Here is a 24,806-nt window from a genome sequence, read left to right on the forward strand (position 1 = left end):
ACTTGCTTATTTTATTCTGTCTTATACGGTAATATTATATTTCTATTTTGCTCTATGATACTTCTGTAAAAAGTTGCAGTGCAAGAAAAGAATTTCCAGCTAGGCATTAATAAAGTAATTCTGATCCTGACTTTTGAATAAAAAAGAAATGCTAAATAAAGTTGTAGAAAGTTTATAAAAGCCAAACCATTTAACTTCATAAAGAGACTTAATATTTTCATGAACACAATCATCCTGAAGAGGCAAAAATATTTTTAGTAATATGCGAAATGTGTCTTAATGTGTTGTTAAAATCAAATTAAAAGGAATCAGTTCACACTTTTTGAATCGTCTATTCATACACCTTAATTTTTATCTCCAACAGACTAAAGAAAATCAACTGCGTGTGTGCTTCGAAGTTACACATATGCTACCATACCATAGGCAGCACAGGTTCATATGTGCTAACTAATCTATGTGTTTGCAGATTATTTGCAATTTCATGCAGTTTTCAGTACTTTACACACTTTTTATTTTTTTTACTGCAACTTTTAATTAATTCAAGTTAAACTCTTTCAATGAGATGAAAAAGCTTATTTTCTTAGACTAACAGTCAAACTTAGTAGGTTGGAAAATCTTTGAATTCTCATACATGCACACCTAATTCTTTGCAGATTCCACACAAAAACAAGCTCTGGGCATTCTGACACATGACCCAAAGGCCTGCAAGTAATTAAGTTGAAGAACCCAGCACCTATTCAGAAAAAACATGCTATAATGATGAAAGATCTCCAGCTTCTATAACAGATAAAAAGCACTTATGAACGGAATAATACTTCAATTTACATGCACTGCACAGGAGGGGACTGTCATTTACAAAATCCTCCAAAAAAAGGTGATGGAAAAGATAGAAAAATGTTTTCTATTTGGGAACATTTAACATTTGTACTAAAATTAGTGTAAAGAAGATGTATTTGGTCATAAAATGTAAGCTATTTTCTTGACAGTCTCTATCTGTGCAGTGGCGTAACAAATAAAGATAGGAAGTTTTCCAAAGGAAGGTAAGCATAAAGTTTGCATGAATGGGAAGTTTTAAAAAGCAAAAAAAAAAGAAAAAGAAAAAAGGGCCATATCATCGACAGCCGAATGTCTATTTTCTAAGCTAACAGGAAACCCACTGCCCAAAAATACAGGCATTAGAGCACTGATTAGAGTGGGTGTTCCTGCAACATAGTACCTTCCACCAGCTGAAACATTAACCTTTGGACTGGAGACCTTCTCAGCAGCTCGCTTTTTCAGACGTCTGTAACAGTGAGACAGTCAAATTCCATCACATGCGGGAGAGAAACTACATGCAAACACGTATTTTAACTGGCTCCATGAGTACTTCCTGCAAAAAACTGTTTATTTTTTATGTTTAGTGGTGAAGGACATTTTTGAGATTCCACAGGTCTGAAGCAGATCACGTTACGGCGCTCAGGTCATCAGTGCTTCATACCGAGTGGTTCCTCTCTTCCATTTGGTTCTATGGTGACCGTTTTCATTAAGAGAATCTGACCTTCTCTAGAGAACCAGATTCCTCCAGCTCACAGCCTCACACATGCCTGAGAGAAAACACACATTTCCCCTTGTGCTACTGTGAACCATCTGCAGAGGGAGAATGAGGAGGCCTGAACCGGAATGTGTGCAGTCATTCAACAAGGACCAGATGGAAACAGAATATCAAGGATAAAAAGACCAGAACCTCAAATATTCAGTTCTTTACTGACAATAATCACTTTATAATTTATTTGATAGCTGAATTGAGTGGGGAAACTTGTATTTTTCAGTTACTATTACAGTTACTGAACTGTACGGAAAGTTTGACAAGAAATTCATCATTTTTTTTACAGCTCAATTTGTTGAAAGAAATATCACTATTGCCAAAAGATCATGTTTTATGTACCAATTAACCTTAGCATCTCAAATGAAAACATCTGTAGTCCATAACTATCAAGCATTTTCCTCCATGTCGAGAGTGGTTGAGGTCTGCAGTGTATAGCAATCTCTTCTTCAATACTGTAGGTGAGTTAAACCTTCACAGACTGGTTGCGTGCACATCTATGTGTCACATAAGAGTCACATGCACAAATTTTGCAGGTCGCTTGGGAGGAGCAGTGTGGGGTTAAGGGTCTTTTAAGGGTCTTGCTCAGAGAGTGGGGAGGGAGTGGGGCTCTAACTAAGAACCTCAGGATTCCAAGTTCTATGCCCTTATCACTAGGCCACCATTCTAGCTAGAATTTATTCAACTTGTCCATATTTTTATGACCTCCTCTTCACAGATAGTTACTTTATTCTTAAATGTGGGAGAAAAATAAGAATGAGACAATGTACCCTATCCTGATTGAGTTAAACATTAATAAACAAATACATGTTTATTATACCCAATAGGGGTATATCAAATGTGTCACGCATACAGCACTTGAAAATGGGACAGGACTTGATGTTTCAACAAATATGAGTCTTTTTCAGACATAATATTTCTCAAACAAGAAACAGTGTGACAGCAGCTAAAGGATGAGTCTACAGCTGCTTTTCCAATGCAAACCAAAGAGGCCAAGAGGATGAATTATGTGACCTCACAACAAAAAAGTTTTATATATAGTAAGAAAGAAAACTTAAACATTCACAAATAGAAAATATAAGAGACTGAAAACAACAGTGAGACACTTGTGCAAACACTAACTTTCCCCGGGAGAGCAGCTGTCACTTAACACGACTGGGACTTCAGACATTCCCCTTCATAGCCACAGTAAACAATAGCCTCCACAGTCTCCACTCTCTAGCAAAAAAAAAAAAAAGATGAGAAGGTCCTGCTTGTGATTTGGTAGATGAAAACTACCGGAATGACAATGAAAAGTAAAGGAAATGTTCCATCCTGAGAAAATGAAAGCATCCCAAAGACTTCCAAGCAGGACAATAGCTGTTGTCAAGATTGTTATAAGATCATAACCACTGCGAGGTTCTTCCTTTGTCTATTTCATCTGAATAAGCTGATATGAATAGATAACAATGTGCTAAATACCTGTTTTTAAGTAATTGTCAAAATCCCCTATGATTTCAACAGTAAACGATAATTTTAGTACATTTTCCCTTGTTTACAGGCTGAATGGAAAGAAACCTTTAAATACAAGCAAAGTGTCCGTATCAGGGCCTAACTAAATTAAGCTTCTCAAGTTATTAAGATCAAACCTCAGTCCTCAGAAACATTCACAAAAATCCAACTGTGTAATTATATTAAATAAAATATTGAGCCAAGTGGAAAAACTGGGTTTGAAAAAGACTTTGTCCACCCTTTCATGGTTTGAATTGAATCTATGCTGATGAAGGTTCTTTTGAATCATTATTCAAAATAGCCATGAAATATTTACAGTTGGACCAATTCGAAAGATAATCGTAAAGCGTGAAAACTTCCATAAAAATGCCAGTTCATTATCCCTGGAGATGAAATGGTTACGGCTCATCAAGCTTCAATGTGTTTTAAAGACATCTGCAAACTATTTCGGGACAGAACAGTTGTCCCTGCTCTATAGGGTCAACAGGAGAAAGTGTCCACTTTCTAAAAGAGAACGAAAAAGGCAGCAAATCCAAAGATCGCAAATTTCATCTTAATAAAGCCACAAGACTTCTGGAACAATGTCATTCTGAAAGATGAGACGGAGTTTCAAATGTTTTACTAGACATTGTTACGGTACTTCTTTGACTAGAAAGCATGGCACTGGAGGGTTCATGATATGGGCCTGTTTTGTAGCCACACAACCGTCAGTGAGTCGACAAGAACAGCTTTAGTTTATGGAGATACTCCAGAAAGAAATGTTAATGTCTGTCCAACTGACAGAGTTTGGCTAAACCTTTTATGGTGTAGCACTGCCCTGTTCCCATGCACAGAAGAAACAATTTAAAGAGGGGAAACGACCCAGTAAAAGTTATTTTCTTATCGAGACAGTAATCTTCTAAGGAGATTTTAAAAGAAAAGCTCAATGAAGGGAAGCAAAGCTTTCTGAAGTAGGCCAATCTTTTTTCACAGATGAAATCAAGGCCAGATCCTTTTAATTTTCTCCTGATCCTTAAAAACCAATGGAGAGAAAGGTCATACTTTCTTTCTCCACCCATTACTAAATCTAGCTTTTATCCTCTCTGATACTTTTTTAAAAACTTATCACAGTGTAGAGTTTTAAAGGTCTGGTTGAGCCAGTTTCTTACTTGTAGAAGTTCTTGTTGACCTTCTTTTCGTGCGGGAATCCCAGCATGCCACAGACCACTCGGGTGTTTTTGATCGTCCATCCCAAGTCACAGATCTGCGCCCAGCCATCTTTGTGTTTCACCTCCACAACACCCTCTGTGATTGGCAGTTTCTTGGCCGTCGCAACAACAGGACGGAGTCGCACCTCCTCCACTTTCTTCTCATCAACTTGGGCCTGGAAAGAAGTGAAAGCCATTAATAGATTAGTTCATTCAAGAAACCATAAACAAAACATAAAGATATTAAGTAAATCTAAACAGTTGGGGCTGTTTTTCAGTGTTTGTTTCTGTTTCTCTTCTACTCATAGCTATCAGCTCAGCTTTTACTGTGACTAACTGTATGTGCTGTCTTTGATCACTTTTGGCATGAAAAGTGGCTCAGAACTTGTCTGTTTCTATCCTAGACAGAGCCAGTTTTGGATTTACAATAGTTACTTTTCAGACATAGAAAGTCTTCATGATCTATGTTCCTTTTCTCTGTCTGCACAGGGAAAACCAAAGAACAAAAAAGCAGCAAGAGCAACAGCAACAACACTGGTAGCAGAGAAGTTAGTGAGCTTCTCAGAATTATGCAGCAGCTGTACAGAAGCTTATGGAGCCGTATGTCCAAGTAACTGACTGTGTGTGTGTGTGTGTGTGGCCATGTCTTTAATACCTGGTGGGGACAATTTCCTAGGAATATGTTACATTTTGGGGACTCATAGGTACTTGTGGGGACCAACAACTGGTCCCCATAAGGAAAGTTTGTCTTCTTGGGGTGGGGGTTAGGTTTAGGACTAAGGTGTGAATTGAGTTTAGGTTAGGTTTAGAGATAGGTATGTGTCGGTAATGGTTAGGGTTAGCGCGAGGGTCACGGTTAGGCCATATAAATTAGTGGGAAATGAATGGAAGTCAATGGAAGGTTCTCACAAGGATATTGTGACACAACAGGTGTGTGTGTGTGTGTGTGTGTATGAAAGAATGAGAACCCACTACCCTGGTTTCCAGATTGTACTCAGTAATGGTGCAGAAGGGCCACCAGCAGAAGCCCCCCTGCTCAGTGCTCCAAAGTGGGCAGAGAGCACCCCTAGACCCGGTCCCGCAGCGGCTACCCAAGCCCAAATCCCAGGGAGAACACCATAGAGACATCTGGGCACCAACCCAGATAGCAACCAGGGAAGTCCCGCATAGGAGCCCCCCATCCCTGTGGAGGGGATGGAGGCCCCCAGGAATCACGAGCTACAGCACACCTGCCGCCACCAGGCCCCGTCCCCCTGACACTGGCTGAGAGCCCGGCCACCATCGAACCCCCAAAGCAGGAACCCACCCACCCAGCGCCCAGAGGGGCCAGGTGCCCCAGACAGCCAGAAGCAGTGGACCAGCAGGGCCCCCAACACTTCCGACCCCCAGGGGCCATTGTGTGCATATTGATCAGCATAAGATGGAGAAAGTCAGGGCGGAGCCCGCCCCAAAGCCAGGAACAGCACGGGCGGACCAGAAGACAGTAGGCCCAGAGCCAGACCCCACCAAAGCCACAGTTACTCCAATCAGACCCATACACCTCCCCCCATCCCAAACACACATAATCAAATATCTACCAACACCACATGCTCATCCAGGAAGAACCAACCAAGCAGTCAATGACTTTATGCAATCAGCTGGTTTTCCTTAAATATAAATCTTTTAACCAATCTGTCTGGATGATCTGATGACATTGTTTCTGTATAGAACTTTAAGATGACACAGGACTGTATTAATAAACTTAATTTAATTGAATTTGTGCTGTAAATAAGTTGAAGTCAAAGTAATTGTCAATTCTTTCATCACAGCGATCTCATCATCACAACTTATTGTTCCTTATCTTCATATCTAAATATCTATACTCCAGATTCTCTCCAACAAGGCCAATAAAGAATGTTACAGTTAGTAATAGCTGTATGAAAAAGTAATATCAGTTCTAATCACTAACAGCTCGGCCATTGCTCTTGTGAAAGCCAGCTGTGCGATGACTCACTTCCACTGTGGTTTTATTCCCCCCCAAAAAATGTTTTTGGCTGAGACACAATGAGGGACAAAGATAGGGACAAGTTTCATAGTGAATACTAAAGAGAAAACTTGAAAGCATTGAGTGTGTCTGCACAGCCCTGTATGGATAAGCGATCAGACTAAACTGTACATAGCTAGACCAGATGTGAACATAAATCTAAGACATAAAAGTCTGCATCCCGTCAAACTGAGATTCTGTTGCCTTACAGTAACTTCAGATGAAAACTCATAGGTTTACAGGCTCAACTTCTTTAAACATTATGTTTTAAAATGGCAGAACTCATTGATCCTACAGTATGTTTCCAGTGTTAGAAGCAGGAAAAGCCCCTCACTCTTTTTATTCATGAAAAGAGATTTATCTCCACCATCTACTCTAACAGCAGCTTGACCGGATCTACTGCAAACACAACTATGCCCATAATTATTCATTAGAAAATAAAGTAGTAAAACAAGTAGACCAAATATGTTTAAAAGTACAGAGAATATCTCTTTCATCTTATATTTACACATCTTCCACCCGTGAACATGACCTAATGAAGGCACAAATAAAAAAATGTTTCCACACGCTGAATTCCAAATGCAAATCACTGTGAACCTTCTTTGAATATCTGCTCAACAAGTATAAACATGTTTATTTCTGTTTTAAAATGCACAAACCTTCTGAAGAACAGACCCACTATAGAGAGGAGGTCATGTTCAAAGCTAATAAAGTGCAAATTGTCCTTAAATAATCAAATGAATCTGGAAACTGAGGCTGCTCTGTTTTAATTTTTCGGAACTTACATCAATAATATTTGAGTCCACAAAGCCAGGAATCCTCTCATCTTTGCAAACAACTCCGGCATCTTCATCATGAGTGCAGTCACTGTTTCCCCATCCTCGAGACTTGCAGAATTCGATGCTCTTCTCACCTCCATTGCATATCACATTGTCCAACCAGATCTTTCCTGTAGAGGCAAAAAGTAAAGCAAATTGAGGCTCCAGTGAATTCTGAGGCTGAAGGAGAGAAAGCCATTCACATCTGGATGATATCATTATTTTATCAAGAAAAACATTGAAACTGAAATAATTAGATATAACAATAATTCTGACGTTACAGTGAATTTCTTACGTTTCTTTTTTACACTAATGTTAAAGCCAAATGTGAAACATTTTCAGAAAATTCATTTTGCTTGGAGGGAAACAGGTTTTTCCATCAATAGTTGCATACATCATCCTCCTTGCATTTTAATAAAGGTTAGCCCAAACTTTTTTAGGGCCCTAATGGATATTAATGCCCAACAGGGGTGGATAATCTAGGTCTAGAAAGTTAGAATTGTGTTGTTTGGTTCCAAACATTTGCATTTCTAGGTCTACAACACATATTTGGGGCTAATCACTTCATTAAGTGAACAGGATGTAGGAAAACTAGGCACAGTTTTTACTTTGTGGACCTGCATTATCCACCTCTGCATGTCACAAGACTGCTACCATGCTTTCCTCCACAGAGGGTGTTTTCAGTTGTAGTGATCTGCCAGAAATGGTGTTTAGCATATCATATGAGTTTAGGCTTCATTACAAGTGTGTTCCATTTGTGGAATGTGGAATTTCTGTATTCATTTTTTAAATTTAAATACAGAAAAGACAATCTTTATCAACCCAAAATGTGGCTGACTAAAGCATCTCTGACCTTGGCCATTGCCATATTTGGAACTGTGAGTCCATCCAGTGGCTGAGACGAACCCCAGCTGACGACAGAGCACGTTGGCGTTGGATATTGAGAAGTCGTCATCGCAGATGGTTCCCCACTCTCCTTTATAAAACAGCTCTATCCGCCCCTCGTTGTGTTTACGGGGGTATCCAGCCAGTCTGACCTTTAGCTGTGCAGTCTGAGCCTTAGGGGTCCCAGATGGAGTAGGTGCCAAGTTGGCTCTGGTAGGCGGTGTGGTCTGGGTTAGACAACAAGGAAACCACAACCCCAGCAGAAGAATGACCGCCAGCTGCTGCTTGTGCCTCGACTTCTCCATTATTTCAACTGCAGGGGAAGATAAGAAAAAGAGAAGGGTGAGGATAGATGTTTAAATCTCAGAAAACTCTCTCTGTGGTGGCTGATGCTTGTAAACAGTACTCTACACTGAGTTTGCACTCAGGTCTGATTTTTCAAAACTGTATCCATCCACACCTGCAGAGTTCAGAACCGAGACCTGACCCATTATGTTACCCTCAATTATCCCTATTTAAAATTTGTCTGGGACTGAACTCGTAAATAATAAAGTGAAACCCGACCCGTGATGCTAAAAGGGTCTATTGACATCTTTTTTTAGGGATCAATAGTGAGGGAAGGGGGTCAGATAGAGGAGAGGAGACCACTTTCCATCAAATAAAGTGTGAAAGATGAGACTCCCATTCTTACCATTCTTATCTTAACCTTTGCACTCCTCTCCAAATGCCATCAGTTCAAAGTGGATTCCAAAAAGTTATACCACTGTTGCTTAAATTGTGTTATACAATTATTTAAAGAAACAACAACAAAAAATAAAAAGTGAATGGAATAGAGCAGGAACCTGCCCAGCACATGTGTGGGCGTTATTGTGAGTGAGTCAAGCTACTTAGGCATTTTAATACGTACCATCTGGTCATTGTTGGGGTGATTTAAAAGGATAAGGCAAGGCAAAGACATTTCAAAGAGATTTAAATGAACAGAACATACGAAAGGAAAGACAATGCAGTAATAAAGAGAAATGAGTGACTGCAAAATTATCCTAATGGATCTGAATTTGGTTTAAATTGAGTAAAGAGGCAAACATAAAGACAATTCAGCCTAAAGAAGACATATCAAACAATTCTGTGGTAAGTCCATTTGTAGCCTGCTAAAACCTCTTTACCTTGAACACATGCCGCCATGTTACAAAACCACATATCACTAAAGTGCTGTATGAAACATGAAATGGAAAGAAAAAGTTAACAGGCTTCTTGTCATTTAAATCTGCCCTCTTCTCAGTGTTTAACGTCAAAATTTCTATCAGCATTATTGTAACCAACCCTTCTAATGATCACTGGACACCTTTTTGCATGTTTCCTCTGTTAATTTTGATGATGTATCTTTTGTAATGAGCTCCAAGTCTATGTGGTTATAAGGTTTCCCCCCCACCACCACTCTAATATAGTTAGTCATTGTTCCTTTTAATTCCAGTCAGTAACAAAATACAAACACGAAAAAAAATAACATTTTGTCAGGGTATACAGTCAGGTCCATATGCATTTTGACATGACGCTATGTTATAGTTATGAACATGAAGTTTATCTTTAATTTGGGGGTATCTATATCAAAGTTGGATGAATGTGTCGGAGCTTCAGCTCCTTAACATGTGCCACCCTGTTTTTAAGGGGACCAAAAGTAACAGGACAATCCAATTAAAGTCTATTTCATGGGAGGATGTGAGCAATTCCTTTATTGTGCAATAAAGGAATTAAGCCGATAAAAGGCCTGAAGTTAGTGAGATTTAGGAGAATTTCCTGTGAAGGAAACATGTTGTCAAATGATCTCTCTTTACAGGAGAACCAAGGAATTCTTTATAGAGGACCAATCCTGCCATATTTAAAAATACATACAGAAATAAATGAAGGATTGAATAATATAAAAATTGCTTGAAAAAGTAGGTTATTATATGAATTTGTGTGTCATTAAATTAGACAAAATAATAAAAATATTAAATTTGTCCATTAATCAATTATTCATCTAAAAATGCAGATTTTAACTTCCATTTTTATTTTTTATTTTCTTCCTGCATTTATGCTTACTTATTTTGAACCCACTTATTTTCTATTATACATTTCTTGAAGTCTTTATTTTGTGTTTGTGCATTTATTGCAAGTATATAAAATATATATAAAAAAATGTCAAAAAAATATTTTGAAAAACTAACATTAGAAAAAAATAGCATATGAATAATAAAATTGAAAAAGCATCATCTGTAAAACACGTCCGAAGCAGTGAGATGACTCGAACACGTAGGGCTGCCAGTGACACTGGTTCAGTAGTGTTTACTCATCATGTTATAGAGAAGCAGCAGAATAATTCTGAGGTATTCAGACATAACGCATTTTCAGAAGTAGCCAAACCCAGATGGAAAAAAATGTGTTACCTTATTTAAACCCCAATGATCATGCTTTTCACTTGTTAAAGACTAAACTTTAAATAGAAAGGTATAAAGGAAAACAGCAACTGAAAACTAGTAAAAACCTGGCAGAGCACTAGAAAGTAGAAAACATGGATGTCCATGAGTTCCAGACTTAAGTCAGCCATTGCCACAAAGGCGTTTTCAACCAAGTATTAGAAATGAACACTTTATTAACAATGATTTAATTTGTCCAATTTAAGCTCCTGGAATGAAGGGATTGTGTTTAAAAGAAGCATTAGTTATGCTATTTGTTTCTGCAATCTGCTCTAAACATCAACTGCATTTGAACAAAACAATAGGCAAATGTCTTTGGCCAAACACTTGTGGACATTACTGTACAAGCACAATTACTGTAGATTGGAATTGACTGTGTGTCTTTAACAGGTGTGCAAATTTTTTGCCTGTTCATTTATGCAAAACTGTCAAAATGTATGCACAGTGTTAATGGAGATCATTTTTTAAGTCTTGGTTCCCTGTTGCACTCAGCTTTAGTGTAATTTATGTGCAGAATTAGGTAGAGATCGATGATTTTAAAAAGAAAAAAAATCATTAAAATTGCACGTTTCTGTCACATGAATAGGATTTGATCTATAAAATCCAGTGTAGATCTCCCCTGGTGATTAGATTTTTTGTCCAGTCTCAGGTTTATTTGCATCAGCTCTGGACAGTTTACAGTATATACAGAATCCCAACCAAAACAAAGAACGCTCAGGAGTTTTGTTGTTGAAGTTAATTTTTTGAAACTTGAATAGAAAATATCAAACATTTCTTTTTTCTTTTTTTTTACTGTTGGTGAAAAGTATTTACATATTATCAAATAAATGTTCTTCATCCATTTTTACATTGGTAGCAGGTCGGTAACTGGGCACCATATAGGACTCCTATTGATAACTGAAGTAGGACTCCTAAGCTTTTAGTGAGTGGTAAAAAGTTTATGGCACAAATACAGTAGTGTGATGTGTTTGAACAGGAACCGCAAATCGGACTTAGCCTTTCCAAAACACAGTATGGGATTGAATACATAGCCTGAGTCTGATTTCACTGCGTTTGGAAAAAGACATATGTTCAACAAGCTTTGGTGTGGAACAGCTTCCAGAGGTAGAGCTACTGTGACTTAGAGCTGCATATCTGAAAATAAACAAAAAACCCATCAAAGAAAAATGCTTCTGTTTTTTTAAGTAGAGCCGTAGATCTCAGAGACATAAGAGGAAATTGATGTAGTTTAAATGTGCTGCAATTTTTTTCATTACTGTTTCAGTTTGTAGGCTACAGTTTGAGTCTAATTGCTGTGTTTATGCACATAAAGATAAGTTTTCTTCTATTCAGAAAACTGTTACTGTTATCAGATCAGATCTGCAAAGTTTTAATCCTTAAAATTAAAGTAATGTTTAATGCTAACATCTATTTCTAGGCTCAAAATTTGGCTCAATCTTGGGAGATGTTTCTCACCAAAAAACATTTTTTTTCAAACTATAAGTAGTTTTCTGAAACAAACCACCTGTTTCCCATAACCTGAGTATGTTTGCTTAGAGACAAATAAAGTTGTGAAAGAATTCAAAACAACTCAAAGAAACAAACATGGCTGAATCATCCAGGACTTTCCATATGAATCTAATTTTCATGTCTAGTGCCTAGACTTGAAAACTGAAGCACAAAACATTTTCTATCCAAAGTGCTAAACTTTAGCTGCTTTGGAAATGCACAGCTTTTAGTCGCAGTGGAAAACCTGCAGCTATAACTGCAGTGAAAGGACATTCTAAACAGCATTGACTCAGCAGGACAGATATGCGTTGATCTATTGCAGAGATTCCAGAACTTTTCAGCTTTGGACCCACAAAATGTTACCAGAGTCGACTCATGACCCAAACTATTAGTTCAGCACTTTGAGATAACTATTGTTTAGTTCAATTTCTGCAGAAGCTCCCAGGACCTCATACTGGTTGATCAAGGACCCCGACTGAAAAATTGGCCCCGACTGGGGCCACCAACCCAAATTTGGGGAATCATTTTTCTATTACTGCTATTCCCAAATCTTTAAGCCTGTGACCCCATAAAAGTAAATTCAAACTATATTTATATACAATTATAGAATAAAGCAATTAAATTCTTTTTACATGCATTCATATTTTAACATGACATTTAATTCATAATTTTAAATATATTTTTTAATAATTAAATAGGAAATTGAAATATTTCTATAATTAACGAAAGTATTTCTTTAAATTTGCAAATGTTTTAATCTAAACGTATATTTTTACTGTAATATTGGAATCAACATTTATTAAATTTATCATCTAAAGAGAAATATTACATGTATTTTCATTGGACATTCATATATATAGATGCATCTGATACCTTTTGGCTCTCCATATACCTCAGGGATCACATCACAAGCCTCCCAGATGCCAGATCCCAGCACAATTCATAAAAATCAGCAGGTGGCAAAATGTGACAACGTTAATCATTTATACATGAACAAAGAGCAATACGACTTCTGAAAAAGGGTGAGTTGAAGAAATGCCGTCTTTATGTGTGAAAAGTGTTTGAAAAAATAACATCTTCTGAAACATCAGGTCATGCTGATATAGAGAATGGGTGGTGGGGGGGTATTTTCTTCACTTTCTAAGACATTAACATTCAGAACTGCATATCCAAAATAACGCTGATCTTTTAATGTGAGAGATTAGCATTCAGCATAAAGACACACATAATGAACAATGAGTCAATTAAGCACCATAAGACCCTATTTAAAATGAAGGGTCACTGCAAATTATTTGAACTTTTATCAGTTTTTAAAAACATCTAAATTTATCTATCTTTGTCCATGAAGTAAAAAAAAATGAAAGTCGAATCAAACTAGTGCTGTAAATGTTAATTTTATTATAACCAGAAATGATTTTCTCCTGTTATTCTTCTAATAGAACTGGATCCTCTTACCTTATGCTTGCAGTATTAAGGAGGTTATAATGGTTCCAGTGGAGAGAGGGGTGCTGGCTGCTTGATGTGCTGATCCACTGCTTTATGGACTGAGCCCCCACCGATAGAAGATTGATTAATAACTCAGTGCCTGGTTAGACTCTTGTTCTCCATAAAGTATTGGTACAATTAGCAGAGCAGCAGGTCACCCCTTTTACTCCTTATGGCAACTCCTGTCTTTAAATTGCCAGCTGTGCAGCTTTCACCGAGGAGTTGGAGGAGGAGGTAAGTGAGTGGGAGGAGGAGGCTGAGTCTTGAAGGGGCTGGATTTATTCCCTGGAAAGACACTGACTCTTTTCACGTCTGGTTCTGTAACAGGGCTCTCTCTTCCTTACGAAACGCTAAAAAGCTGGAATCTGCTCCTTTCTCAGACAGACGTGTATCTGATGAAGTACACGTGTGCTGAGAAAAAAGTTTCCAGCCAAACTCCATGCCCCCCCCCCCCCCCCCCCCCCCCCCCCCCCCCCCCCTTTCCTTCCTCAGTTACATATCTGTGCTTCATTCCAACAGTTGCCACATGTGTGGAAACTCTCTTCATTGATGCTAATCAAACCTCAATATTTCATCTGTCATTCAAGTTGGAACTAATATGACTATCAGGTACTGTCTCATGATTAAAACTTAAAATCCAGCTCATGTTATTTATTATAATTGTGTCTAAGTATCTTTAAGTCTTGGGATAAGGACATTTCAGTAATGAGTTTTCTGCATATTTGTTTCATATAGATCATGTTACTTTAGGTGGGTAATCAGAAATTGTACTCCTAAGTAGCAATAGTCTCAGAAAAAACAATGAGTATGTTCAAGTGCAACTACTTCTAAAATCACATTTTCTTTTAAAAATTACTGGTAAATGCAGGTGGTTACTACCAACCTCTGCTTTCTGGAAGGAATTCTAGTGACCACAATCTGGTACTTCTGAATAAATAATTAAATTGATGAATATTTTAACATATATTTTAACAAAAGGCAAAAATCTTATGCTTAGATGCAAAATTTTGATCGATACTGAAGTCTGTTGCTTAGCCTTCATGATATTTGTACCGTACTTTCTAAAGTTCTCATTTTAGAAAAGAGACGAGCCCCACATAGAGTACAGAAAAAAAAATATTTTAATGGAGATTCAACATGAAAATTCTTTAAGATAAAAATACATTCTATGCAGGTAAAACGCAAATGAGAAACATGACAAAGATCTCAAAAAATGATGACCGTAACGCTGAACAGATTTTATTTTTCTTTTAAAAAGCAAGACAGGCACTTTAAATCTCATTCTAGTTTTCAAACTTACAAACATAAGACGGATCTTGGTCCCTGTGATCACAGATGGACGAACAGGAAGATTTTTGTAAATAACAGATCACTAAAACAGAACAAGTGTGAAGAACCCCTCCATTGGAGGAAAGCACTGAGGTTCACCATAGAAAAATGATTAGAGGGAGAGGTGACACAGTCTTTGGACTTTCTGACAACATTTCTCAATGTGTTCTAGTTTCTCCTGACAGACATGGAATGGCCTGAAGGCACTTCAAGAACATAACTGTATCTGTTCATGTAAGCAACTGGATTCATTAACTTCACCCACATTTACAGTCCACAAAGAAGAAGCAGTGACAGACCAAAAAAAAAAAAAAAGTGATATTTAATGACCTTTTGAGTAAAATGAATGGGCCATGCAGCAGAAGCTGCTAGAGCTATGGAGCGAATTTTGTTCCATTATTTCCACACAAAGATTGGAACAAAAAAAATATAATAATTTTAATTTATGTCACTTTTAAAAGATTTTGTACTTACTTTTTCGCTTTGAGTTTACCAGAATGCATAATTTTTCAAATAGCGTTTTACAGATCCTATTATCCTCACTTCCAGATGGTGGAAGTGAGGAGGGAAGACTCATTTCTAGAGGCCCGCATAGACGTTAGCAACAACATTTTATTGGTCAATAAAATGAGTTAAGAGCGAGCATTTGTATCGAGCCTGAAATTAAAAGAATCTGATCTGTAAAATGCAACATAAGTGGAAAAATGTAACAATATCTCAAAAATTGTTTTAATGAATTCTGAAGAAACTTATAACTTAAAAAAAAACGTAGTTTTGGTTAAAAAGTTTCTAAAGGCATAATTTCCAGATTGCATTTTTGTTCAAATTACAATTTCTAAGATATAGTTGTTTCTTTTTTATTTCAATTCACAAAACATGTAATAAATATGGAACAAAGCTCTCTCCATACTAAAACCTATTTTCCCCTCTTTATTAAAGCCATCCAGTTGATTTAACCACAATGTTACAGGAAGCCGATGTTAATAGTGTTTCAGCTTGAACAGAAACCATGTAGACAGGGGTTTTTAGTAAGGGAATAAATACAGCTGGAAACACTATTTAAAAATAAAGTCTCCCTGTAGTGACAGTTGCTATGATTTAACTTGCTTTCAAACATAAGCCTTGATGTTTCCCCACTTATCTCTGTGAAGCTTAAAATGAATAAAGGGAATCCTTTTTATCATCATTGTACCTTCAAACAGCCTGGAGGTACTTCAGTAAACGTATCAGGCCCAGAACCGGATACCAACAAATGGGCAAAGACCTTCCAAAGGACAAAGCTACCTGATCACAGGTATTTTTTAAATTAAGTACTTCAGGCAACGTTGGATTTCAGAATCACCAAACCTGAACATCTGAATCCAGCCGAAGCCATGGTTTTAAGAAGCGCTCATCTCACCAACAAACATTGACTTAAATAACCTAAATGTACCAGCGGGTTGGGTGGCTAACAATGGATTTTAGAAATGAACAGTCTAAAGTGCTTCTGATTGTTGCAGCAGATTTCTTATTTTTTTCCCTCAGTCCGCAGATTAGGATGGATGCAGAAGCTCCAGGAGGGCTCCAACAGCACCAAAGTAACCCTGGCAAACCAAAACAGCAAGAATGAATACATGAAAGTTCACTCTGACTCTGCATCTGTGTGCTGAAGAATAAATGTATGCTACAGCCTGCAGGTGTTACTTGCCTCATGTCGAAGGAAGAGGGCCTTGAGCTGGCCTTTGGACCAGTAGTCCATGGCGTAGGCCAGCAGCTTCATAGAGAGGGTGTTCACTCTCAGGAAGTTCCCCACAAACACAACTCTCTCTATGTTCTGAACAAACACAAGAAACTAAGAATCTGCATTCACAAAAAAACTGATGTTCTTTAATAAGCAGCAACAGACATGGGGGACAATTGTGGTTCTTTTTATATTTCATTGGCAGTATTCTTACCAGCCCTCACCTCAGCTTCAAACAAAGCTATCCGGTGTGAGGACCTCTACGCCTTCATAGCCCTGTACAATGCTGCTTGATCAAGACGGCACAAGGCAGCACCGTAAAGAGGCTGAAAGCAGAGAGGAATAACACTATTCTCCTGCCTTTTTATACAGAACCACTCTGAACACACGTCCTAAATCAAACCGTTTGACTTCAGCTTCCTAGTTAGTAAAACCAACTCATCTTAGAACAGGTCTGGATCAGAGATTCTCTGAGAAACTGTTCAGTGAGACAGTTCTGCACTCCTTTATTAGAGATGAAGGCTTCAGAATCCTTCTGTGTCCATATGAAAGGGAAACTGATGAAGTGGAATATGCTGGCCGGTAAAGGTGGTTTATCTTCGTTTTACAGGTGGCTGGAGTCTTAACCTACTCCAATTTTGTTTCCATCCATTAACTGTCTGGAAGGAGGTGAAGCTGAGCCAGAAAATGTTCCTATTTTTTCCCCTCAAAGTGTTACAACCCTGTTACAACACAGTGTGATGTTGCTTCTGCTTCCACCATAAAGACAGAAGATCATAGTGCGAACACAAGGGAAAAACATCTGTAACGTTCCCATACTCCATAGTAAACGATAAAAACTGGTTGGTCACACCTCCATCGAAAAACAGGTGCTGGGAAGTTGGTAAAACAAAAATCATCTTGATTCATCTCTATTGATTCTCCTTCATTTCCCAGGAGAAAGAACCAACCCCAGGGTCTGAGATAACGACTCGATTTAACATGCGCATTACTGACCTCGTTTAGAGCGCACATTCTGGTAATGGAGCCGATGTTATTGGTGATGGTGACCAGCGTCGCTCTGGCCAGATCCTCCTTAGACACAGACTCCCTTTTTTCTTTTGACATCATGTTGCCAAAACTAGAAAATAAAAAAAGATGCATCTACTGTCATAGTTCTGTTGTCAGTTTTAGAACTTTAACTCCTGTTAACCTCAATGTATAACTGTTACAATATTTTATGTCTTGTATATTTTAACTATATTAAATGGAAAGGATTTGTGCTATAACTTATGTTCATGTACTCTTCATGCTTATGGAGTTGTTTTTCAAAGAAGTTGTATAAAATATAGGATTCTAAACAAGAATAACTGATAACTTTCCACCAATCTGATGGTTAAATGACCCAAATAATCAAATAAAGAGTCACTGGTTTACTTATTCAATTTAGGAGCAAAAAGAGTTATAGAGTTGAACAATCTATGTTTTTAAATTAAAATTGGATTAATTGCAAACAAATAATTAAAGACAAAGTAATTCACTCAAACAGGTTTCTTTTTCGTCAAATTGATGCTTGTGTAATTTTCTTTTCAACATTGTGCGATTTTAATCATGTAAATGGAGGAAAAAGGAACGCCGCCCTCAAAAACCGCTTCCCCCACTTAAAAAATTAAAATCAGCAACACATATCTGACACTGGTTCAAATGACGTGACTATGATCTGCATTGGATCATCCTGGAAAAAAATGTAAAGTCCTTCATCGGTTGATCTCTAGTACTCACTAAGGGCGACTGTAAGATGTTAAGTCTCCAAACTGTTGTTTTATTCACAGATTAAACCAAATATAACGATGCTTAGAAGTCCTGCTGATGGTAAAATCCACCACAAACAGGCTTGTTGCAAACAGCAGGAACAGCAGCAGCAGCAAACCGCACCTTGAGGCCACAGCCCAGCCTGGCAGTCCAAACCTCTCGTAGTCTCCTCCATAGATGTCCCGGACCAGCTTGTCCACTCGCGTGCTCTCCCCCTGAGAAGCCATCTCTAGGGCTTCCTCGAAGGTGGAGCAGCCGGTGAGAAGGCAGCACAGGCCCAGGAAGGTCCCGCCACCGAGGCTGGAAACACATTTACCTGATATTTATCAAAGGTTTAAATCTAGTGTTTCATTTATTCCATGTAGGGATCTTTAATTGTTAAAATTAGCACTTCAACCTATTAAAATGTAGAACACCACAAGTGCAGAGCCTCACCTGGTGCCGGTGACTCTCTTGTAGTTGTTCTCTGAGTAGACAGCCAGGATGCTGACCCCTGAGCCGATGTTGACCAGCAGCAGAGGATAAGGATTCTCAAGTGCGTAGGGCTTCTCAGCGCACTGGTCCGGGTCGGTGGGGTTTTCAAAGTAGTAGCACTCCAAGGGGCCGCTGGACATCACCGAGTCGATGTACAGCACACCCCGAACCAGACAGTCCAGCTCGTCCAGCTTGTGGAGCTCCAGGTCCGCCATCTTTTTTGGTGTGAAAGAGACACAAAGGGGTCAACATACATTCACTATAGGCAAAACTATCATTATTCAGGGTAATTTAAAATCATACTAGAGATTCAAATTTACAAATACTCTACATATGCAGACTCAAATATGTGCTGGAAGAATTAATCCATTTAATCAATTATTAAAATAATCATTAACTCATTTCATAATCAAACCGTTGTCTAGAATAACAGTACACAGTCTAGAAAACAGGCTGAAAGAATAACCTACTTACAGCAGTAAATGAGACAAAACACTACAAAGAAAATAATATTCTCCATTTAAATTCAAACACCTTTGTTTCTTATATATCTCACTACACATAAATGTACATGTTTATATTTAGTTTCTGCCATTTAAAACCACATAACATGCAGAATAACAGCCATTTCTTCTAAATTCAAAACATTTATTTTGAGATGTTAATTTACTGAAAGCTTTCCTTTTTAGAATAATAAAAAAGCTCTAATACACTTCCACCAATGTCTTTATAAATCTCACTTAGAACCACAGAGACGGATCGTTTCCGCTCTTATTCATGATCTTTTTTAACACTTAATGTTGGACTTTTCTTTCTAATTTAGAAAACTCCACCATGGATTAAGTTCCCTGTTTATTCAATGGGCTTATGAGCAATATCATGCCTCTGGTCACATGGTGTTTTAATGATAAATGCCCAAAAAGCTTGTTTGAAAACGAATGCACCAAAATGAAGCGTAAAACACAGAACTAAAATATATGAAGCAACAGGATATTTTTAAATTGTTGGAAAGCTTTTGTATGCTACTGGTGTAGAAATAAAAAGTAACAGAATGAGATCAGGCTGCATTAAAAATACTTCTTTTCATTTTGGCCTCCTTTCATACCTGTAAAAGTTTTCTCTAAGGGGCAGCTGGCTTATTCAGGTGGGAAGTAGTGGCTCATCCTAGAAGATGGTGATGATTTTGGAGCAGGGGCTTCATTTATGGGCTTGATTAGTGTAACAAATTGTCTTTAATATAATGATTCCGAATACGCTTAAACCTAATTGGGGTCGGAGCAAGCAAACATTAAGCTTCTAGAACGGACTCCTTCCCATTAAAAATTCATGGTCTTTGCCAAGTCCAAAGTCTTCACCTGGAAGGGAGACTGTTTAAATGAGCTCTAAAAAACTCTGATAAAATTAGTGGTCAAAGATGCAGCCATTACAAGTTTATGACCGGCTTATTCTTAACTTGTTAAAGGACATTTAAACAATTCAGATTTAGGTCAGGACCCATCACTTAGACCTTGTGACTCCATCTGCAAGCTTGGTCAGGGGAACAGAGAAGCAGGAAACTCAGGGGAGGGGAAAAAAGAAGAAGGGATCTGAAAACAGGAACTTTATACAACTGAAAATGATTATTTTCATTTTAAAAATGTGTGAAATCTTTTTTTTCTCCAACATTTTATATTTGTCTACTAGACAAAATGATTGCAATACCAAGGAAGCTATTGAGAAAGTAGTATTAAAAAAGAAGCAATCTGCTTGCGCTGCAAAAGAGATGCAACCCACCCACCGTAAGGAAATCAGACTCAAATTTGAACGCCCCCCCTCCTGTAGCACACAGAGTGGTATGCAGACTGGAGAAGTGCTTGTTTCGGCCCATCTGCAGGAAGGCAGGCAGGTCATGAGTGGGGAAGCGAATGAAGTGCAGGTTGCCTGTCCGTCCGCAGAGCGTCAGGTCCTGCAGTTCCAGGTGGACGTCCCTGATACCAGTGGTGCCATAGGCGGTGTTGGAGGTCAGGTAGCGCCGGATGCTCTTCAGGTTCTCCACCTCTTCCTGCTCCTCCTCTGCAGTGATGTCTTTGGGCTCAAAGTAGACAAGTTTCACCAGGGTACCTCCAATGTCCATTCCAAACCAAGGAAATGCTGAAATGTAGGAAAGATATAAAACATTAATTCAGTCATTTTTATTTCAAAAAATAAATGAATAAACCAATGACTGACATACTGTTACAGGGGATGGGTTGTTTTTATGTGATGCAGCTTGAATAGGAAGCAATAAGCAGCTTCTTTGCTACCAGGAGTACAGTGTGTACTGAGATCGCCATCTTGTGCAAAATAGATTCTGGCTATTTACTGCCTCTATGGCTCAATTATATTATAGCAAACCCCAAAACCAGAAGGATACGACGTTTTCCCCTTCAGAACTGTTTAATAACACATATCCACGTCAATAAAACATCCCACAATATAGCAGCAGTAATTACACCTAATTTAATCACACATTTCTGAAGGGAGCGCCTTATATTTTGTGTACATGCAGCAACCCCCCCTCTTTCCTCAGTAAATACCCGTTAGCTTTGTTAACACCTACGCGGCCTCGTCTTCTTCACCGAGTCTTTCCGAAGCCTCGCAGTCGAGTTGGAGCTCCGCCGCTCGGACGCGGCTCTCCCCGCGGAAGCTGCTGCCTCATTCTGGGGTTCGTTGCTGGAGCGACCGGCGGGCATCTCCTTGTTGCACCGCGGAAGCTTCGAGGGCGTTTCGTCTTCTTCGACATCACCGTCTTGTTGACGGCCGTTAAACGCCATTGGATTAGCCAATTAGCTACATATGATTTCTGTTGATAGAGGGTAGGAAATAAAAAGGCGGGGTGTTTATGGGGAAAGTATAAACAGACGCCTGACAGCTAAGATAATTAGCTGGATAACTGGAATCATAAATGGCTGAGCTGCATGTCCGTTTTATGTTGGCTGTCAAGCGAGATGTGGGCGGGGTCAAGAGATTGATTGATGGAACCTACAACCAATAGAATTGCGACTCCGCCAAACAAGCTAATTATACTTTCCTTAGATTTTACCACAATATTCAGGGGTGTCAAAAGTATTCCAGTTTATACTCAAGTAGAAGTATAGATAATAATTTGTTTTTTTTTATTTGGAAGTTCCCAAACAACATCCTGGTACTCATGGGCGGTTCTAGGTGGGGGCCAAGGAGGCCAGTGTCCCTGTAGAACTTGTCCTTGCTCCTATTTTGGCCCCTGTACTGAAAACATAAACTGATGAAAAAATAAATGAAAGTCTATTTTTCTTGAAATAGTTGTATTACATTTATTTAAGCAGGTAGGTCAGACAATTTGGTAATGAAATAAGATGATTTATTATTTATTCAATTGCATAGTATCTGAATCAAGAGGAAATCTAAATTTGTTTTTTAATTTTTTTAAAATTTTGGAATAATACGGTAACAGCTCGGTTTTTTTTTTTCTGTTATCCATCTGGAATGTCAAAAGAAAAAAAAATGTGCTTGTTTCTTTGGTCTTTCTATTTTTTATTTTCATTTGGAAATCAAGATATGGTTCTTTTTCAGTTTTTGTTTCATTTCTCATAACAAAACCAATATCAAATGCCCAGCATGTTCTCTTTCCTTGAATCCATATTAAAGCATTTTGTTTAAAATATTGATGTCGCGTATAGCAATATTGTGAGGATGAATCTGTATGTTGTGCAGCCCTCTGTGCAATGTAAAATTTGTTCAAATTAAATGTTTGGAACTTAAAAACATTAGAATTTAGATAGAGGGCACTTTTTGGAAAACAATGAAAAAATAATGTTTCAAAAGCACATTGGTTTCAGTCTAATTACATGAAAACAAAATCAGGTTTCTTATTTCATTATTATGACTACTGTAAAAAGCCTTTGAATATTTTATATTAAGCATTTCTTATTCCATTTACGATACAAAAAATGCTCAAGATGTATATCTTGAAATATTTTATATTGTGCCTTTATAAAGCATTGTAGTCACGCTTTCTGACTGCAACGAGTATTATGCCTTAATTTTCCAATTTGCTGCATGTTGCAGAATATATGTAAATTTAGGTCAATGTTTATCCAAAGACAAAACTATGAAACAAAAGAAAATGCTTAATAAAAGGTTCCAAAAAGACCCTCCTCCAGTACCACCACAAATCCACTAGAGGTCATCACTAAGCAGCTCAGCTACTGTAGGAAGAATAATTGAATGTCTTATCCTTTTCAGCTACTTTACGATTCCCTGATGGTTTTATTGGTCTATCATACCAAATCCTGTTAAAAATATATTTCAGATCAGATCAAATAAATGACAAATCAGGCAGAGTAAATATATCTCTTCAAAGATCTCTTCTCACTTTTCTAAAATACACTGAAAAACACTTACCTTGCAAGCAAGATGAATTGTTGCGAGATTTGAAAATTCAAAATGTCAAACCTACATCTGGCAGGAGCCAGCAGATGCCTAGCCTGGATACAGAAATGTTTTGGACCACTGAAATGCAGTAATGTCTATGATGTCAATGCCTCTACCAAAAGCAAAACAAACATGACCACGCTGGTTTTAGCTGTTATACCCTTTATTTCTTTTTGAAAAACTGGCAAAAGGACGCCATTTTTGCCTTTGTGGATGGGAAGATGGTTGCACGTTCCCCCTGAATGGATATGGTAGGATCTTGATTTATCAGTTAACTCTGCAAGTTGTGAAAAAGAAATCAATAAATCAAGCTGCTATTGCTGCTTTGATTGGCTAAAAAGCTCGATAAATACCCAATCAGCTCGATGAATTTGACTGAATGTCCCTCCCTTTCGCGAACACCTTCTACAGGAGGCTTTCCAGATCGATACGTGTAGTTCAATTTGAATTCTACATACCATTAATCTTTAGAAAAACACATCCCAAGTACCAGATAAAGACTGAGTTATGATTCATCTCACACAAAATATGTATAGAGAAAAACTGTTTCAATCTTATGAATGTATTTTATTAATGTTTGACTGTTACAGTGCATCGATACAGACAGTGCAATTTCAGACAGAAATTAAAACAAGATCAAAACCTACATAAGGTCCATTAAGACATTACATTTTATGTCCAGCTATGTACAACATCTTAATTAACTCTTTTATAAGTGTGCTTTGTTCCTCAAAAAGCTATTTACATTTGATTCAATTCAGTTTATTTATATAGCGCCAATTCACAACACATCATCTCAAGGCACTTTAAAGTTCACCAGATTTTCTATCTAAGGAAAACCAGTTGATTGCATCGACTCGAATGCAATCCCTCACACTAAGCATGCTTGTAGCAACAGTGGAGAGGAAAAACTCCCTTTTATCAGGAAGAAACCTCCAGCATATTTACATATTTCCCCTTTCACAGTACATCAAGACACAAGAGGGTGATCTATAGCTCCTGTAGTACCAGATATGTGCACTAGGTGGCAGAAGGTACAAGTTACCAAACCAGTGATTGTCACAGTGGCCTAAAAATACTCCAAGTTAGACAGGATCCTCATTTACCCATTTCAAATGAGGCACCTTTTTAAAAAATACAGTAACAACATTTTATAATACATGGAAAAACGTTTGAGATTACAAAAATAAATGGAAATATCAGTATGTTGCAGTTACAATTCATCTATCCTAGGTTTTACTTTCTACTTAATTCACTTGGTTAAAAATATTCAGGCAGCATTCGGTGCAAAATCTGATTGATTACTAGATTCTTTATCACTTAAAGGCTTTTTACAAATCCTTTTTTTCAAACCACATTTGTTTTCCAAAAGTAGGAAAGTACCTTAGCGTATACAATTATAATATATACAAATAAATATTGAGTCCGGCAGGCACATTTGCAACCCAGCTTCCAAAAAACGACAGAAAAAAGAATTTAAATGTGAATTCAAAGAAACCTCTAGTCTTTTAGAAACTAAGCTCTCCACCTCGCTTCCTCTGGCCTTATTCTGTTTATCAAATATTAAAATAAAACAGGCAGTGGCTTGCAAAAAGGATCCACACCTAACTTCCTTAATTCTACTTCTTAAGTTAGAAGAAAACAAAAAT

The 24,806-nt window shown here is 37.8% G+C and overlaps 2 protein-coding genes across 5 annotated transcripts in view; both read right to left on the minus strand.

Moving 5' to 3' along the window:
* loxl3 (lysyl oxidase like 3) overlaps positions 1–13,632 on the minus strand; it is a 38,485-nt gene extending 24,853 nt beyond the window's left edge. For 2 of the 3 annotated variants that reach the window (XM_015403105.1, XM_015403104.1), the window contains exons 1-5: positions 13,383–13,632; positions 7,955–8,299; positions 7,069–7,232; positions 4,222–4,436; positions 1,217–1,282 (exon numbers count right to left, since the gene is read on the minus strand). In XM_015403105.1, coding sequence (XP_015258591.1) covers positions 1,217–1,282; positions 4,222–4,436; positions 7,069–7,232; positions 7,955–8,291 — 782 coding nt within the window. In that variant the 5' untranslated portion in view covers positions 8,292–8,299; positions 13,383–13,632. The remainder of the gene's footprint in view (positions 1–1,216; positions 1,283–4,221; positions 4,437–7,068; positions 7,233–7,954; positions 8,300–13,382) is intronic. The other variant, XM_015403106.1, reaches the window with a different exon arrangement.
* Positions 13,633–16,259: 2,627 nt separating this feature from the next.
* On the minus strand, positions 16,260–21,687 carry LOC107103406 (pantothenate kinase 2, mitochondrial-like). Of its 2 annotated transcripts, none has more exons than XM_015403102.1 (7): positions 21,305–21,687; positions 20,504–20,856; positions 18,688–18,941; positions 18,376–18,552; positions 17,458–17,581; positions 16,429–16,554; positions 16,260–16,324 (listed from the first exon to the last, which is right to left on the minus strand). In XM_015403102.1, the coding sequence occupies exons 1-7, from the start codon at positions 21,516–21,518 to the stop codon at positions 16,274–16,276; spliced, it is 1,299 nt and encodes a 432-aa protein (XP_015258588.1). In that variant the 5' UTR covers positions 21,519–21,687; the 3' UTR covers positions 16,260–16,273. The 2 variants fall into 2 exon arrangements, with proteins under 2 accessions (XP_015258588.1, XP_015258589.1); XM_015403103.1 differs by having other exon boundaries at positions 21,282–21,421.
* Between the last annotated feature and the right edge of the window lie 3,119 nt (positions 21,688–24,806).

Source organism: Cyprinodon variegatus, unplaced genomic scaffold (genome assembly GCF_000732505.1).
Source record: "Cyprinodon variegatus isolate N-32 unplaced genomic scaffold, C_variegatus-1.0 Scaffold1439, whole genome shotgun sequence".
Lineage (NCBI taxonomy): Eukaryota > Metazoa > Chordata > Actinopteri > Cyprinodontiformes > Cyprinodontidae > Cyprinodon > Cyprinodon variegatus.